General features: G+C 53.0%; 1 protein-coding gene across 2 annotated transcripts in view; it reads left to right on the top strand.

The window, feature by feature from the left end:
* The window catches only part of MAP1LC3A (microtubule associated protein 1 light chain 3 alpha), a 29,719-nt gene extending 24,650 nt beyond the window's left edge, over nucleotides 1–5,069 (top strand). For both annotated transcript variants that reach the window (XM_030533191.1, XM_030533190.1), the window contains exons 3-4: nucleotides 2,064–2,170; nucleotides 3,936–5,069. In XM_030533191.1, coding sequence (XP_030389051.1) covers nucleotides 2,064–2,170; nucleotides 3,936–4,098 — 270 coding nt within the window. In that variant the 3' untranslated portion in view covers nucleotides 4,099–5,069. The remainder of the gene's footprint in view (nucleotides 1–2,063; nucleotides 2,171–3,935) is intronic.
* The last annotated feature ends 12,021 nt before the right edge of the window (nucleotides 5,070–17,090 follow it).

Raw genomic sequence — 17,090 nt, 5'->3', positions numbered from 1 at the left:
CACTTTCAGTTCAGGGGCAGGATGGCCTGGCTCCTTCCATTCTCCCATGGTAACGCGAGGGCACAGGTGCACTCCGAGATCCTCCTCACGATGCTACAGTTGGAATCCTGGATAGTATCCAGGCCCAAGTGTGCAAGAACCACTTGGATGCGAGGAAGGCACTTCAGAGGAGATAGGAGCCTCCCACATACCCCACATGGGCAGGGGGGAGGGGGAAAGAGAATGGGGGCAGGAGGAGCTAGATTAAAGGAAATTCCCTGCAGCTGATGAGTTGGAGGAGCTGCTTTCTCACTTGACTTTGAACTTGACCCTCAGCTGTGGTAGATCAGCATAGCTTCACTGGCTTCAGTGGAGCTGGGCTCATCTTACAGCAGATCACCACTGATCTCTCATCTTCTCCTGGCCCGAGTATCAGCAAAATAGAGTGCAGCAAATAAAACGAAACCAACAAAACAAATGGAACATCGCAGCGGATTGTTCAGCTTCTCCTGGCTTCGGGTCTTGCTTTGTGTCACTTCTCGCTTCCATGTCAGATCTGCTTACAGACACTGTCGGGCTGCAGGCTCCATTCACAAACTGACTCCATTCCCCAGCTACTCTCTTTCCTGTATGGAGCAGCCTTAACCAGGCTGAGTCAGTTCTTGCAGTTTCTGCTGATGCCCTGCCTGAGGATGCCCTGCCTTTTGCTGGCCCCCTTGCCCTTCAGTGGGGCCATTACAGCGATCTCTCTTGGCCCTGGTGTGGCTGAAGAGGTTTGTGACTCAGTCATAGAAACAAATTCATTCTGAGCTGCACTCGGGCATCTCACCCAGCTCCTGAGCCCTCCAGTCTGGTTACTTTAAATCCCTTTGCTTCTCCCTATTGAATATTCCCCTCATTCTTCTATCAGGGATTGGGGGTAAAGGGTTGGATCATTTGATTTTTCCACTTGTGCAGCTTTGACTTCTGTGTAACCCCCTGCCCAAGTGCCGAGCCCCCGCATGTTGTAACCCTTCTGCTATTGGGACATTAACCCTTGTGGCGAGCAGCCTAGATAAACTTTGAAGTTGTGGACAGGTTTCCCTGTCTGTCTGCTTATCACAGTAGCACGTGGTGAAATAGCAGTCATACCCCTGTTATCCCAAAGGATCCCAGAGCACTCTGCATGCTGCTAGCCTTACCCACAGCTGAAATGTAGCTGCCTCTGGGGTAGACACAACACCCTCTTTGCTTCCTGTAATCAGAACATTTGTACCATCCATGTCACTTTCACTAGGTGCTTTTGTTTCACTTGTCCTCATTCCTCCTCCCTTCTCCAAACAGTCCCCTGGAGATGGAGTGAGTACAGAATGGCCCGTGTCAGTCTGCTTTTCCTGACTGCGCCTGGGAGCTGTGTGCTGTCAGCAGCAAGACTGTTGTCATGGTGTGGGAGAAGGTGCCGCACCAGCACTCTTGGGGCTTTTGTCTACACATGAAAGTTGCACCGGTTTAACTAAAGGTGTTGTATTAAACCAGTGCACCTTGGAGGGCGGACAGGCCTTGTGCACATTTAATGATTAGAGCAGGAAGAGGTTGAGCCCGTGGTTGGGGGGCAGGGTTGTATTTCCTGCTGTTTCCTTTCTGCTTAGAGCAAAAGAAACAAAATAACTGTCTCTAAACTGTGTGTGGGGTTCAGCTCTGGGCCTGGTGCCCCTTTTCTGCATATCGTTGATATCCAAGCTCTCTACCACCTACAGAGCAGACAGGTGGTTGTGTTCATTCCAGTACACGCTTAACTGGGAGCCCCGCCATGTGCTCTCGTGACAACTTTACATTTGTTCTTTCTTGGTATTGATCTAAAATAAGTCATTCAGCCAGAGGGGCGCCGGGGGAAGAGTCTCAGTACCGTGGGGCTCAATGATAAAATGTTCAGGAGGGAAACTTGCTGAAAGACTCCTTTGTTGTTGCTGGAGGAGCTGCCACTCTTCTCCGGCTTTCAAAGGGTTAATGCAGGCACTTGCCTTCACAGAGGTGGTGGCACCCATTATACTGGCTTGTTGGCAGCTGCAGGTGGGGCCTGACTCTGCCCATTTCTCTCTCACTAGGTCATCATTGAAAGATACAAGGGGGAGAAGCAGCTGCCTGTGCTGGATAAGACCAAATTTCTAGTCCCCGACCATGTCAATATGAGCGAATTGGTGAAAATTATCCGGTAAGTGAAACAACCCAAAGCGAATGTGCCATGACCCCTCCTGCCCCGCCCTGGCCGTGTGACCTGCGCAGGGTGGGGCGGCCATGCTGGGTTGGGACAACAGGAGCTGGCCACTGATGTGGGGGAAGGGAGCAACGGACAAGCTGCCTGGCTGTCACCAAGTGGTGGATGGATTCCAGGGCCTGGGAGGGGTTTGCAACCCAGGCCCTGCAGCCATCGCCTTACAGAAGGAAGCAACGTGTCTGCTGCGATGGGCTCAGGCTACACTAAAGCGCCAGCGTCCTCCCTCCATCCCCACCCTCCTGCTGTGGGTGCCTGTGCTGACCTTCCAGTAGCTGAGCTAGAAGCAAAGCCACCTCGTCCTCTCCGATTCTGTGCCCTTTGCCGTCACCTATTTCTCTGTGGGGCTGTGCTCTGCCGCAGCCCAGAGTGCGATAGTCATCCTTCTCCTGGCTGGCAGGAGAGGGGTTCTTGAGAGGGCAGGGTGAGCGGGGGAGAGCCCTATTCTGCTGCATGCCCTGCATTGATGGGGCATGGGTTGGCTCCTTGGTAACAGAGGTGGGAGCAGAGAGGTAGGCCCAGGCCACAGAGGGGTTTGATTTCTGAGCCAGGACTGGAGCTCGGGAGCCAATGGCTCCCCTTCCAGTGCTCAGATCCCTTGATGCTGCCTTGCTCAGAAAGGGCCGTTCAGTGAACGTAGCTCTGAGGCTCTAGGCATCGTGTGAGGATGCTGCCAGCCTCAGGGGCTGCCCAGGGGCAGAGGTGCAATGGGTGGGAGCGAAGCAGGTGCAGCAGCCTGGCATGGAGTGTCTTTCAGGAGGCAGTAAGGCTAGAGCCACAAAAGGACATGGGCGCCCAAGTGCCATGTTAGTGGGCGGGGAGTGTTCTGACCACCAGCTCGGCCTTGCTCTCTGGCCCAGGGATTGTATCCGCGGCGGAACAGCTTCAACACTGGGCCACGGAGAGAGTGAGGATGAGAGCGACTGTGTAGTCTGGTGGTTAGGGCCCTCCCCTGGGAAGCGTGAGATCCAGGATCCACTTCCTCTGCTCCAATGATTCTTTTCATTATCCACCATGGAGAGATTGAGGGAGCCCACATCACAGTAGCCCAGGGGGCAGATCCCACTTCAAATCCCTTCCGCACTCACATGAACCAGGCCTCTCCCACGGGCCAGGTCTGGGCCTGAACCACTGGGCTGAAAGGGAGGGGTTCCTTTCAGAGCAGGTCGGGGCTTAGCACCAGCGATTTGGCTTCTCCCATTGGCTGGCTGACGTGAGGCATCCTGTTTGTCCCAATTGGTTGTACCAGGAGGCTGGGCGCCGGCTCAGGCTTCAGGATCATGGTGACTTTCTGGGTGCTGGGCTGCTCAGCGTCCTCACAGCGAATTCGGCCCTAAATGCTGCATTACCAAGAGCCCTGGGAACCCGAGGGGTTGAGTGCGATGGCTCAAACCTGGAGAGAGCTTGGCCTGCACCAGTGCCAGACTGGCTCAGCCCTTCCCCCCAGAAGCACAGGGAGGGTCACGTATCAGAGCAGGAGCCTTGGTAGAAGGTGGGCCTGGCTGGGCAGGCTGGAATGGGCCCAACTTAGTGGGCAAAGGCTCCCTTCCCACAAGGGCAGTTCTGGGTCACACCAAGGGAGAGTGAGCGCCCAGGCCTGGCCTTGTTGAACAGTTGGGGGCCTCCAGCTCCCCAGGGGAGTCGCTGCCTTCCCTGCCATTCCTCGTTTTGGTCTTACCACCCCTCCCTCCTCTGTCACCCTCAGGCGCCGCCTGCAGCTGAACCCTACCCAGGCCTTCTTCCTGCTGGTGAACCAGCACAGCATGGTGAGTGTCTCCACCCCCATCTCGGAGATCTACGAGCAGGAGAAGGACGAGGACGGCTTCCTCTACATGGTCTATGCCTCGCAGGAGACTTTCGGCTACTGAGACGGATGCGCAGCACATGGAGACAAACTGAAACTATTGCACACAGCCCCCACCCCCTCACCGCGGAAAGATGACGTGGCCAGAGGCTCACAGCGCAGGAGCTGTGCAGACACCCCCCCGCCCCCATATTGATGTCACCCCTGTAAAGGCACAGACAAAGCTAGTGCCCTGTGTTTGACTCATGCCTCCCCTCCCCCATCCCCCTGCCCCAGGCACAGCACTAGTCCCTCACCTCCCCACCCGAACTCCTCAGCAGGACTTCAGCTGTGTGTGTATTTGTTCTTAGCCTAATGCCAAATCAGCTGGGGCTGATGATGGGGAGTCAAAGGGGGCGGCTATCTCCTTGACTTGTAGGGCGGTGGGGGGGCAGGGGGCTTGTCCTCTGAAAATCTAATAAAGGGCAGGAAGTCTGCAAAAAAACAAGCCAACAAACAAAATCATTGCTCTTGAGTTTTAATTGATTTTAATTACACGCATATCAAATTCTTGGTGCTACCGAGTAGGTGTAGGCGTCTGTAGGACTGTGGATAATGTATATCTGTTAGATTTATTTTGTTATTGGTTTTTATTTTTTAACTGGGGGCAGAAGGGGAATAATTTGCCTGTATTCTGTAGATAAATAAACTGAGCTTCTTTGCACTTTAAAATGCAGCAGAGTTGAGTTAGCCTAATTTATACAGCTCTGACACGTAGAGCACTGCTTCTCTGGCAACTTTTCGACCTTGATTTCCTTTGTTTTTCTTCGGAATTTGTTTAAAAACAAAATCAAAAATAAAATCTCCTCTCCCCCCTCTCTTGCATGGGGTGTTTTGGTCCTGTTATGGCAGAGACCCTTTACTTGAGGAATGTACTGATTTACATTTTTTCATGTACTATACCAAAAGAAATGTTTATGAAAAAACCCCACCCAGTTAAAGCGATACAAAAGTCTATATACATATACATACAAATAAATATGAATTCAAGTTGCATCTTGCAGGAATGTTTTTTCCCATCTCACTCATTTTCCCTGTGAGCATCCCCCAGCAGTTGGGGAAGGGAAGGGCCAAAGCCCATGGTGACAACCAAGCCATGCCAGCTGCACCTGGGTTTAACCAAGGATCTGGCACAGTTTCCCCAGCCCATATGGTCAAGGGTGGCAGTGTTGCTAGGAGATAGAATGCAGCGCTGGCACTTGGGAGACCTGGATTCTATTCCTGGCTCTGGCACTGGCCTGCTCAATGACCTTGGATCAGTCACTTCACTGGCTTGTGCCTCTGTTTCCCCATATGTAAAACGAAATAATTATCCTGCTTTGTAAAGCACCCTGACATCTGCTGCTGAAAAGTGCTCTGTAAACACTAGGGATTACATATTTCTCCTGTGCTCAGTTCTCTGGAGTCCCCTCCTGACCCAAGCTATTAAGCTGCATTGGCATCTGCAGAGACCAGAGAAGGCCTGTGTGCAGAGGGAAAGGGAAGTGATGCTGCTTGCCTGCTACCTCATACCTTATTTAACCCTGCTTGCTGCTGGCAGATTCATGTAGGATGCCTGCTAGTGGCCTGACTTCCTCTACAACAACAGGGCCTGATTCTTCTATCCCACTGGTCTCAGGCAGAAGTAACCCCCCTGAAGTCACTGGAGTTACTGTAGTGCCAGAGGAAGGTTGGACCCAGAAAAGGTAGAAGAGGAAGCCATTGGAATCCCCCACTTTTCTCCCAGGCAGGATTGGTCCGTGTTCATATTCTAGTGCTCAGTCACATGCTAGTTTTAGAGAGGGGTTTGCATTGCTTCCGGTGGGAGGCAGTTTCAGGTCATGCTGCAGCTCACTGCTCAGAAGCCTTGCTTAATACTGAGACTGACTTAGCCCCCTTTTAAAAAAAAACCAAAACTCATCCTACCCCTGCTCCTCATCCCACTCCCAGGGCTGTCCTTGGAAAAGTTACCAGGTGCTTCCTTGCTCCAGGCCAATAGGACAGCTAAGGGCCAGGGAGAAGCTGGGGTAAGAATCTCCCATGCCCAGGGAGGCTGCAGTTCCTCTGAGGATGCCTCCCCTTGGTGCCATTCAGTCGCTTTGATGTAAGCTGCTGGCTAGTGGGGGTCTGGAACATTTGAAGCCTTACTCAGTGCTGGCTTCTGGAACAGAGAAGGAGCTTCCTTCAGACCTGTTCTAAGGAGGAGCAGGGGTGGAGAGGATCACCCTGTTTACTAGAGCTGTTCCCCTAACCTTTAATTTCTGGTCCTCTTTCCCTGTGACTAATGCCTGTCCGATTGCAATGGCAGAGTAAAACCAACCTGAGTCTTGTTCCTTTCACTGCTAGCTACAGCATTGCCTCTGTGCGTTAAGTGGCATTTTGTCCTAAAGCTCCAGAAGTCATGTGATTATGTGATAATATCAATAGAAAATCAGTATTTCTAGCCCTTGTGACAGTGGAGAAAAGCTTGGGAGGAAAAGGTGTGTGTTAGAAGGGCACAAAGCAGAAAGCCAAGAACAGATGTGAGGCTCGGCCTGGCTTAAAAATTGAGATTTGAAAGAACAATCACACCAGTTCACTGCTCAGGCCTGGCAACATTCACGTGGGGCTCTGGATGGTGGCACAGAGTGCCTGGGTGACTCTTACAATTGCATTGTGCTGTCAAGGGAAGCCCTGAGCAGGAGAAGCTGCCCTGTATCGAGGTTGTAGTTTGGAGGTTTCCTCACAAGTATGTGTGCTAGCCACTTAAAACTGGAAGCTTAAATGCTACCTATGCCACTGCTCTGGGAGTGGTTCCTCACCCGTTTGACCACCCCCTACCCTGTCATTTTCAAGCCCTGACTTATATCAACCTAAATAATTCCTCTCCTGCCATCCTACTGTTAATGTTTGTAGATGCTGTCCCTACTGTCTTTGCTTCACCCTGCTATAGTCTTTTAAAAGGCACAGCCTCAGCCGCTTGAAAATATTGCTGCTGCATTGAGCCTGCATCTTGCTGAGACCCAGCAGCGCGTGACAGAGCAGAGCATTGCGGCGTGGGTCACTCTGCTTGTGCAACCCCATCCCCAAACTGGCAGTACAGTGTCATGTGGGAGTTACTGGCAGACCCCTTGGCTAGGTCTCTCAGCACTGGTTATTCTCCCCTCACACGTGGGTCTGCAGCTTCCCAAACTGAATCATAGTTGGCTCTTGTGTTCTGTTTCTCCTCACTGCCGTGTTGAGGCCTCTGCAGTCCAGCTGGGCTAGGTGGTTCATTACCTTACTGCTTACGCTGCTGCCATATCATTAATGACAATGTTAACAAACCTTGGTTCTAATACCATTCCCTGCCATTCATACCCGCCTACTTTGCCCCACCCCACTAATAGGTGCGCTGGCCTGCTTGTGCCCTGCTGTCAGGGCCGGCTCTAGGCACCAGAGGCCCAAACGTGGTTGGCGTGGCACTTTTCAAGGGATGGAATTCTGGCCCTTTGGGGGCGGCACTTTTCAATGCACATTGGGGACAGCATGCTGGCTTTTTTCTATTTTTTTTGCTTGTGCGGAGGAAAAATCCTAGAGCTGGCCTTGCCTGCTGTTCAGTGTCCTTCAGCCGCTTTTCAGTTTATACTGGCCTATGAGCCAATCAAACTCATCTGAAGTGGCGTAAGGCTGCAAGCTGAGGTAGCATATGCCTGCGATAGTACACTTGCAGTGTTGGTGTAGCCATGGTGTGAGGGAGCCGGGGCTGAGCGCCCTTTTTATTGGCCCAGCTGCTGTTGGTGCGTGAGCCAAGTGTTTGCCCTCACAGTGATGGGAAGAAGACGTGCACTGTGTAAGCTTGAAAGTTGGGCCAATATCAGCTATTACTTCACCCAGCCACGCTGTGCCCTAGCATGGACATTTACAGGCAGCCCAGCACCAGGCTCAGGCCTTGGTAGCCTCCAGCCAGTCCATTATTGCTAAAAATTTCCCTTTAATGCAGCTCCCTCGTTCTTAATCAGTTCATGCACCCATCCCTAAAAGCATGGTATTTGTTGGGCAAGCTGGTTACCCACCATCACACCCAGTGTAATCAGCCATGCATGATAAAGTGCGCTGGGTAAAATTTTGTTTATAAGGCTGAGTAAATTTGCCTCCCTCCCCAAAGTGTGCCATTTTGGGGTGGGGAGGCACAACTAGTTGCATGATTGGTGACAAGATTTGAAAGAAAACTCAGAACTGGCCAAAAAAAACAGTTCTTTGAGTGACTGTTACTTTGCTGTTGTAGCAGCAAGGAGAAAAAAAATTGGCTCATAGTCACGCAACTTGAGTGTCACACTTGCTCTCACACACTCTACCCTGCCATTTGTTATCAAAGGGGCTGGCAGTGCCAGGCACACGGTGCGTGCCACTTTGAGCCAGCCCTACACATGTACTGGCCTCGCTTCCTGTGCGTGGCCGCCATGCTTTGTGCCTTTGCACTCATTCAAGTACCCCTCAAGGGTGCGCCAGGGATGCGCTGGTTGCTTCAGTCCCAGTCCCATAGGCTCTGTATGGCTGACTTAGCGGGAGGGGGAGCCCTTGGAGCCTGGCTCCTGCTGGAGAAGGGCTGAGCGCATGTTTTGTGGGGTCCTTAGCATTCACAGGCCAGTAACGCTGCGTCTCACCACCTCTGCGTGGAAAGCCTACCGTTTGCCTCCATTGCCAAAGAGAAAGCAACTGGGAGTGGCGGCACTTCTTGTGGCAATGGGGACATTTTGTGGCAGGTGCATGAGGGTAGCATGGGCCCGGGAAGCACAAAAACTGCTTGTGCCCAGCCACTGGGTCACACAGTGCAGCCTGAGCTCATGCTCAGCTCTGGCAGCCACCAGCCACAAAGCCCCCACAACTCACCCTCTGAGGGCACTGGGGGGGGGGGGGGTACAGCTCCCACCCCCTCAGCCAGGGACCTGGCCAGCCAGGTGTGGTGGGGCTCTGCATGTGTTCTGGCTGTTGCTCTGGCCACTTCTGCCGGCTGCCAATCTGAGGCTGCGTAAGGGAGCACAGCCCCAGCCACCACCCCCTCCGTCACCGTACACTAGCCCCTGCCCAGCTCGCCCCCTCCAGACCCTGCCCAAGGAGCCTCCTGAGGGATTTTCCTCCATGCTTACTTTTTGTTGTGTAGCTTTTTTCACTGGTTTACTGTGACATTTAGTATTTTCTGCCCGATTGGCACCATTGAGTTTAGTGGCTGGCCAGGGCCTCGTCCTGCCTCATGCTTGGACATCAGCCTTGGTGCTCTGCGTTGTGGCTGGCACATGCGAAAGCCTGAGTGGCACCTGCTAGAGGCCACATCTGCCCCCACGCCCACCACAACCCTTTGAGTTGCCAGCACTTCTCCCATCCAACTCACTGTGCCAGGGGCAGTTGCCTCATGCTTCTTTCTTTTTCGGGGGGGGGGGGGGCGGAAGGCCCAGTAAAGCTCTATATTGTGATAGCCCCCAGCCCCCAGTGTGTCAAGCGCTGTATAAATACAGCACGGGACCCAACCCCTGCTGTGACGGGCACCACAGGCTAAAGCAACAAACGCCCCTCGGGTGCAGCCGATGGAAGCGCCCTTCACCCAGGCCTGCGCCTCGCTAAGGCTAAATGAGCTGCCAGGCAGCCCACATGGCTGGGGCAGGGTCCCACAAGGCTGCGCCTGCTCTGCAGTGCTGGACATGGCTGTGCTAGTGCCCTGCTGCTGGCCCGGCTAGGTTTTAGTGGAGGAACAGCCGCTAGTGGGTGAGTAAAAGTCACTGCCCCTAGCAGCCTAGGCAGCTGTGCAGTGCAATGAGCTTTAAGTCTAGCCAGCCCCATGTGGCCCTAGGAGAAGCTCGGCTACCCCCCAATACTGCACCTCTTTATTCCCAGACAGCTAATGCCGCCCACGTGACCCTCTCACAGGGTCTGGGCCCCCTCTCAGCTACAAGCTGTGTCTGGATGTGCCCCCATCATTGCTGTCACCTCATTAAGCCAACACAGTCCCACTGGTTAAGGGGTGTTGAGGGGAGCAGCACAGAGAGTTTTACAGCAGTTTTTACAAGAGCCAAGCTAGCATGCCCGCCCTTGTGCAGCCTGCCTTGATCTTGGCCTTACCAGTGCAGGCTGCCCCACTCACACAGTCTCTGTACCCTTTTGAGTTCTAATCTCTTTTTTTGAGATGGGGTGACCAGAACAGCAGTATTCAAGGTGTGGGCGTACCATGGATTTATAGAGTGGTATTAGCATATTTTCTCTCTTCTCTGTCCCTTTCCAAAGGGGTCCTAACTATCTGGTAGTTGTTCTGACTGCTGCTGCACATTGAGCAGGTGTTTTTAGAGAACTACCCACAATGACTCTCAGATCTTTCTTGCAGGGTCACAGTTAATTTAGACCTCACATTTTGTATGTATAGTTGGGATTATGTTTCCCAATGTGCATCACTTGGTGATTATCTACACTGAATTTCATTTGCCTTTTTGTTGCCCAGTCACCCAGTATTGTGAGATCCCCTTGTAACTCTTCATAGCCTGCCTCGGCCTTAACTATCTTGAATAGTTTACTATTAGCTGCAAATTTTGCCACATTACTGTTTACCCCTTTTCCCAGAGAGTATATAAATCTGTTGAGCAGCATTGAACCCAGTACAGACCCCTGGGGCACACTGCTGGTTCTTCTGTGCGTGACTGCGCATATCGATTCCAATTCGGTCTGCACGCACCACGTGCACAGTCGTCAGGAAATTTTTCTCCTAGCAGCACCCGTCGGGTCGGCTGTGGAGCCCCCTGGAGTGGTACCTTCATAGTGCTCTATACATGACCCTGCCAACCCGGTGCCGCCTCAGTTCCTTCTTAGCACCAGTAACAGGCACTGGAACTGTGGTGTCTTGCTTTGCAAGCTCTCTGCGTTTCCCTAGCTTCTATCTACTTTTGCGTTTGTTTCCCTTAGTTAGTTATTAGCATAGTGTAGTGTTAATAGTTCGCTGTTGGGATGGGGGGGTTCCCCTCCAATCTGACTGCGCCTTCCCTGGGGACTCAGGCCCTGCTGGCAGCCCAGGGGTTCAAACTCTGCTAGTCCTACAACAAGCCTATGCCAACGGGCAACCCCTACGACGCTTGCTTAAAGCATCTAGGGAAAACACATGAGGTGGATAAGTGCAGGATTTGCAAAGGGTTTCGCCCAAGAATGAAGAAGGAGCAGGACCTTAGACTGAAACAGCTCCTCGTGGAGGCAGCAGTTAGACCGTAACCAGCACTGGGACGGCAGGACCCGGCCCTGAGTGCATCAGTGCGTAGTGCCCCAGCAATGGCAGAGATAGCACCGTGGAAGGACTCTGGACAAGACCCATGGCACCGCTGCACTCCAGGGCGGAAACAGAGAGGACTCGGCCCTGCTCACATTCCCTGGGTCAGAAGTGGCACCGGAAACAAGGGAGGAGGAGTAGATCTCCAACTTTGGGACCCACCCCTTGGAACCAGCCAATGGGGCGCATTCCAAGGAGGAGCTCCCAGTGCCAAAAACCTCAGAGCCGGCACCATTGACTTTGGTCCTGCAAGTGGAACCATTGATTCCAGTGCAATTGGACCCATCATGTCAGGTAGTGGAGAAGGTACAACTGCCTTCCACTCAGACACATTTGAGGCCACGAGAGACCTCAGACATGATGGCACCATGGTCTCCGGCCCTTTGCACCAAACCCACGATGCCACAGCGTGTGGCACCGTCCTATGGAAAGCCTGCAATGCTCCACCCCTTGGCGCCGCAAGAGACAGGATACTGCTCGGAGTCCCTGGGCTGATCACGGCATCGATCGCCATTGTGCAGCAGGTCCTGGTCCCAGCGCAGTCCATCTCGGCACCGTTCCAGGTCATCACGTACACCCCGCTCATGGCACCACTCCCTAGCATCGTGGCAGCGCTTCCCAACCCAACAGCATTTGGCACTGTCCTGGTCCTCATGGTCTAGGTCCACATCTTCGGGCTCGGAGATGGGGTCTAAAGTCTTGGCATGTGCTCGATGCAAGCCGGCACGGGGCAGGCCAGACAGGGGTATGACACCATGGCGCACACAGTGGCAGGGGCCAGCGCAGTGGCCATTTTGGACTCCTTGGCATATCACCAAGCCCAGGACACTCAGTCCAGGGGCTCCCGTTCGGTGGCATCCGAAGGGTGCAGAGGAATTACCAGCGCTATTACCTCCCCCGGAACCCAGCCCTGTTCCTGACCCTTCAGTGGCTGACCCTGGATTAGAGGCAGGATAGGGGGTACTGGAGAACCAGGAAGGTCAGGAGGACCTATTTCTCCCTCTGGCCTCCTTGTCTTCCTCCCTGGACGAGGCTGTGGCGGGCACCTGCACCTCCGGGCCTCTCCCTACAGGTAGCTGTGCCCACCAGGAACTCCTACGCAGGGTGACACGGAATATGAACCTGCAGGCCGAGGAGGTGGTAGAGTCGGAGGACCCTATGGTAGATATCCTGGCACTGGAGGGACCATCCAAGGTAACTCTACCACTCAGCAAAACTATCCAGGCCAATGCAAAGACCATTTATCAGACCCCAGCTTCCATCCCTCCCACCGCCAAAGGGGTGGAGAGGAACTATTTCGTCCTCTCTAAAGGGTATGAATACCTATTCACACACCCGCAGTTCCCTGGTGGTGGCTGCAGTGAACGAGAAGGAGAGGCAGGAACAGCAAGCCCCAGTGCCTAAGTCCAAGCACATCAAGCACTTGGATTTATTTGGATGCAAAGTATACTCCACAGGGGGATTACAACTCAGGATTGCTAATCAGCATCAACTCCTGGAACTCGATGCTGGTAAGAATTCCTTAAACTTCAGCAGAGTCCGAAGAGGAGTTTGGGGCTATTGTCGAGGAAGGCAAGCAGTGGCACAGACCTTTACAGGCTTCACTGGATGCTGCGGACTCGGCAGTGAGCACCTTGTACTCAGGAATCGCCATGAGACATAGCCCATGGCTGCAGGTCTCAGGGCGCCCGCCCTAGGTTCAACAAACTATGAAGGACCTGCCTTTTGAAGAGGTTAGTCTGTTTGCTGAACAGATGGACTCCAGGCTGCATAGCCTAAAGGATTCCAGAGCTACAATGAAATCCTTGGGTATGCACACCCCAGCAACCCAAAGAAAACCCTTTAATCCCCAACCACAGCAACAGTGATCAGATCCTCCTTGGCCAAGGCAGGATCCCTACAGACACAGGGGCAGAAATGGCAGGCGCAAGCCATCCTATCTTCAGTCGGGGCAGGGCCAGGGCCTGACTAAATCTTTGGGGGGCTCAAAGCAGTCATTTTAAAGGTGCGCCTGAAGACAAAGCACCTGTCTCAGCACCAGATCCTTCCCTGTTTTCTGAATCGTCTATCTCACTTCTACCACATTTGGTCCCAAATGGCATCAAACTGCTGGGTTCTTAGCACAGTAGAAGTAGGAAATTCCCTTCAATTCTCCTCCTCCCCTCCCCCCCGCCCGGCCCATCCCTCTTCAGGGATCCTTTTCACAAGTAACTCTTCATCCAGGAGGTGCAGTCGCTTCTTGCCGTAGGAGCGGTGGAGGAGGTTCCTCAGGAGCTAAGGGGAAAGGGATTCTACTCCTGCTATTTCCTAATCCCCAAGGCAAAGGGGGGGGGTCTCAGAGCCAGAGTTGCGAGGACGCAACAAATTAATGATGAAGTTGAAGTTCTGTATGGTTTCCCTGAGCATGATTACCCCTTCCCTGGATCCGGGAGACTGGTACGCCACCTTGACATGAAAGAAGCATGCTTTCACATAGCCATTTGCTCCATGCACAGGAGATTTCTAAGGTTTGTGGGCGACCACAAATATTATCAGTTCACGGGCCTCCCATTCAGTCTATCAACAGCCCCCGAGTGTTCACCAAGTGCATGGCGGTCGTAGCAGCCTTCCTCCGGAGGGGGCAGGTGCAGGTATACCCTACCTGGACGACTGGCTGCTCAGGGGTACACCAAGGGAGCATGTGAAATCTCAGGTCCGGTTTGTCAGATCCATTTTCAAGAAACTGGGCCTCCTCTTCAAGTGAACAAGTCAACCTTGTCTCCGACCCAGAGAACAGAGTTCATCGGAGCAGTGCTGGACTCTGTGCAGGCATGAGCATTTCTGCCAGAGCCTCGATGCCAAGCCACGTCAAACATCATTCAAGGCCTCAGGCAATTCCTGACCATTACTGCAAGGAGTTGCCTACGTCTCCTCAGCCACATGGCAGCCTGCACTGGTGGTCTGGTGTGCCAGGCTGAGTCTCAGACCCCTGCAAGTGTGGCTTGCATTGGCCTATTGCCTGGGACGCAACAACCTGGACTTAATACTGACAGTACCAAAGCACATACTCGAATTCCTCCAATGATAACGAACTTCGGATGGTGTGCAAAGGAGTCCCTGTCCACAGCCCCCAGCCCTCCTTATCCCTGGCAACGGATGTCAGCTCTGGGTTGGAGTGTGCATTTGGGAGATCCACAAACGCAAGGCCTATGGTCTCAGGACTAGCTCTCCCTTCATATCAACATCAAGGGGCTCAGGGCGGTATGCCACGCATGCCAAACTTTTCGGGCCCAGATGCAAGGCCAGTGCATGGCAGTGAGGATGGACAACACCACTGTCATGTTTTACATCAACGAGCAGGGTGGAGCCCATTCCTCCCCAATGTGTTGAGAAGCCCTCAGGCTCTGGGAGTGCTGCATAGCCCACTCCATTCACCTGGAAGTGTTCTATCTCCCAGGGGCTCAGAACGACCTGGCAGACCACCTCAGCAGATCATTCCACAATCATGAGTGGTCCGTCTGTCTGGACGTCATACACTCCATCTTCCAAAGGTCGGGGTTTCCCCAGGTCAACCTGTTTGCCACCCACAGCAACAGGGAGTGCCTGATGTTTGGTTCCTTCCAGAATCACAGCCCAGGCTCAATTATGGACACTTTTCTGCTGCCCTGGGGAGGCTGCCTATTGTAGGCCTTTCCCCTCTTCCCTCTGGTGCACGAGTTCTTCTCAAGGCCTGCAGGGACAGAGTGGAGGTAATTCCGGTGGCCCCAGTGTGGCCTCGACAATACTGATGCACCATATTCCTGGAGCTGTCAGTGGAAGCCCTGATTGCATTGCCACTCCATCCTGACCTGATCACTCAGGACCACGGTCACCTGCTCCACCCAGACTTCAAGTCCCCATGGAACTTCTGTGCTCGTAACCTGTACAGGAGGTCCTACTTGGCAGCAGGAAACCATCCACCAGGGCCACTCATCTAGCTACGTGTGCCCAGCATCACACCCCTCGAATCCAGGTGCCTATCCCATTCATCCTAGAGTCCCTCCTACACCTAAAACAACAAGGCCTGGCAGCGTCATCTATCAAAGTACACCTTGCTGCTATCTCAGCCTTCCATCCAGGAGTGTCTGGATGCTCCCTATTTGCCAACTCCATGGTGGGATGTTTTTTCAAGGGCCTGGCATTCCTCTATCCCCAGATTAGACTGCCAGTCCCTGTGTGGGATCTTAACTTGGTCCTCTCCAAACTAATGGGGCCCCCGTTTGAACCACTAGCGACTTGCTCCCTCTTCTATCTGTTGTGCAAGGTAGCTTTTCTGGTCACCATTACCTCAACATGCTGGGTGTCTGAGTTAAAGGCCTGCACTTCTGACCCACCTTACACGGTCTTCCATGAGGATAAGGTGCAACTTAGGTCTCACCTGGCTTTTCTTCCTAAGGTCGTGTCACATTTTCATACAAGTCAAGACATATTCCTGCCCGTTTCTTATCCTAAGCCTCATGCCAGTAACCGTGAGCAGAGGCTGCACTGTCTGGATGTTCAGCAGGTGCTAGCCTTCTACTTCCAACACACGTAGCCATTCATAAAGTCGAACCAGCTATTCGTAGTGGTGGTTGACTGGATGAAATGATTTCCGGTATCATCTCAAAGAATATCTTGCTGGATCACGTCCTGCATCCACACATGCTACGAGCTGGCCAAAATCCCAGTCCTGGCACTTACAGCACACTCCACACGGGCACAGGCCTCAGCAGCAGCATTCCTGGTCCAAGTCCCGATCCAAGAAATCTGCAGGGCAGCGACTTGGTCCTCGGAACATACAGTCACCTCTCATTATGCCATTGTCCAGCACGCCAGAGATGATGCAGCTTTCAGCAGAGCAGTGCTCCAATCAGCGATTCCATAACCCCGATCCCATTGCCTAGGTAAGGCTTGGAAGTCAGCTACTTGGAATCAGTACGAGCAATCACTCGAAGAAGAAAGAACGGCTACTCACCTTTCTCATGACTGTTGTTCTTTGAGATGTGTTGCTCATGGCCTTTCCAAACCCACCCACCTTCCCCTCTGTCGGAGTAGTGGGCAAGAAGGAACTGAGGAGGCGCCAGGTAGTATATAGAGCGTTATGGAGGTGCCACTCCAGGGGGCTCCACAACCAACCCGACGGGCGCTGCTAGGGGAAAAACTTTCTGACTGGGCACATGTGTGCACACACCTAATTGGAATGGACATGAACAACACATCTTGAAGAACAACAGTTATGAGAAGTTGAATAACTGTTCTTTACCCCTCCCTACAGGGAGGCAGCGCAGCAAGCCTAGGAAGTGAAACTGCTCAGAACCAAAAGAGAACCAAGCAGCCTAGCACCATTTGGTACCTTGTGCTGTACCATTTGGTACCTGGGCCAAGTGGCTACAAGAAGCCATCAGTGGTGGGAAGGTGTGAATAGGGTTGCCAACCCTCCAGGTTTGTCCTGGAGTCGCCAGGAATTAAAGATTATGTCATGTGACGAAACCTCCAGGAATATGTCCAAATCAAAATTGGCAACCGTTGGACTGGAAGATTCTGACTGGAGAGCGAATCTCTTTGCACTGGCGTGAAGGATAATCCAAGATGTGAGGCAAGAGGAGAAGCAGGCCCATTGTACCAAATGGAGAGAAATGGTGAAATACAAATGGGATGTGCTCTTCAAACATGTGGGGGTATTGTTAATGCAGCGCAGGGATTTCATTTTCACGTTGGCGGTGTCCCTTTAGCCACACTGCCTGCTGAATGAACACAGGCATTAGCTGGCCCTTCCTCCC

This window comes from Gopherus evgoodei, chromosome 14, assembly GCF_007399415.2.
Source record: "Gopherus evgoodei ecotype Sinaloan lineage chromosome 14, rGopEvg1_v1.p, whole genome shotgun sequence".
Classification (NCBI taxonomy): domain Eukaryota; kingdom Metazoa; phylum Chordata; order Testudines; family Testudinidae; genus Gopherus; species Gopherus evgoodei.
Note: the sequence above shows the minus strand (reverse complement) of the source record. Positions and strands in the feature narration are given on the sequence as shown.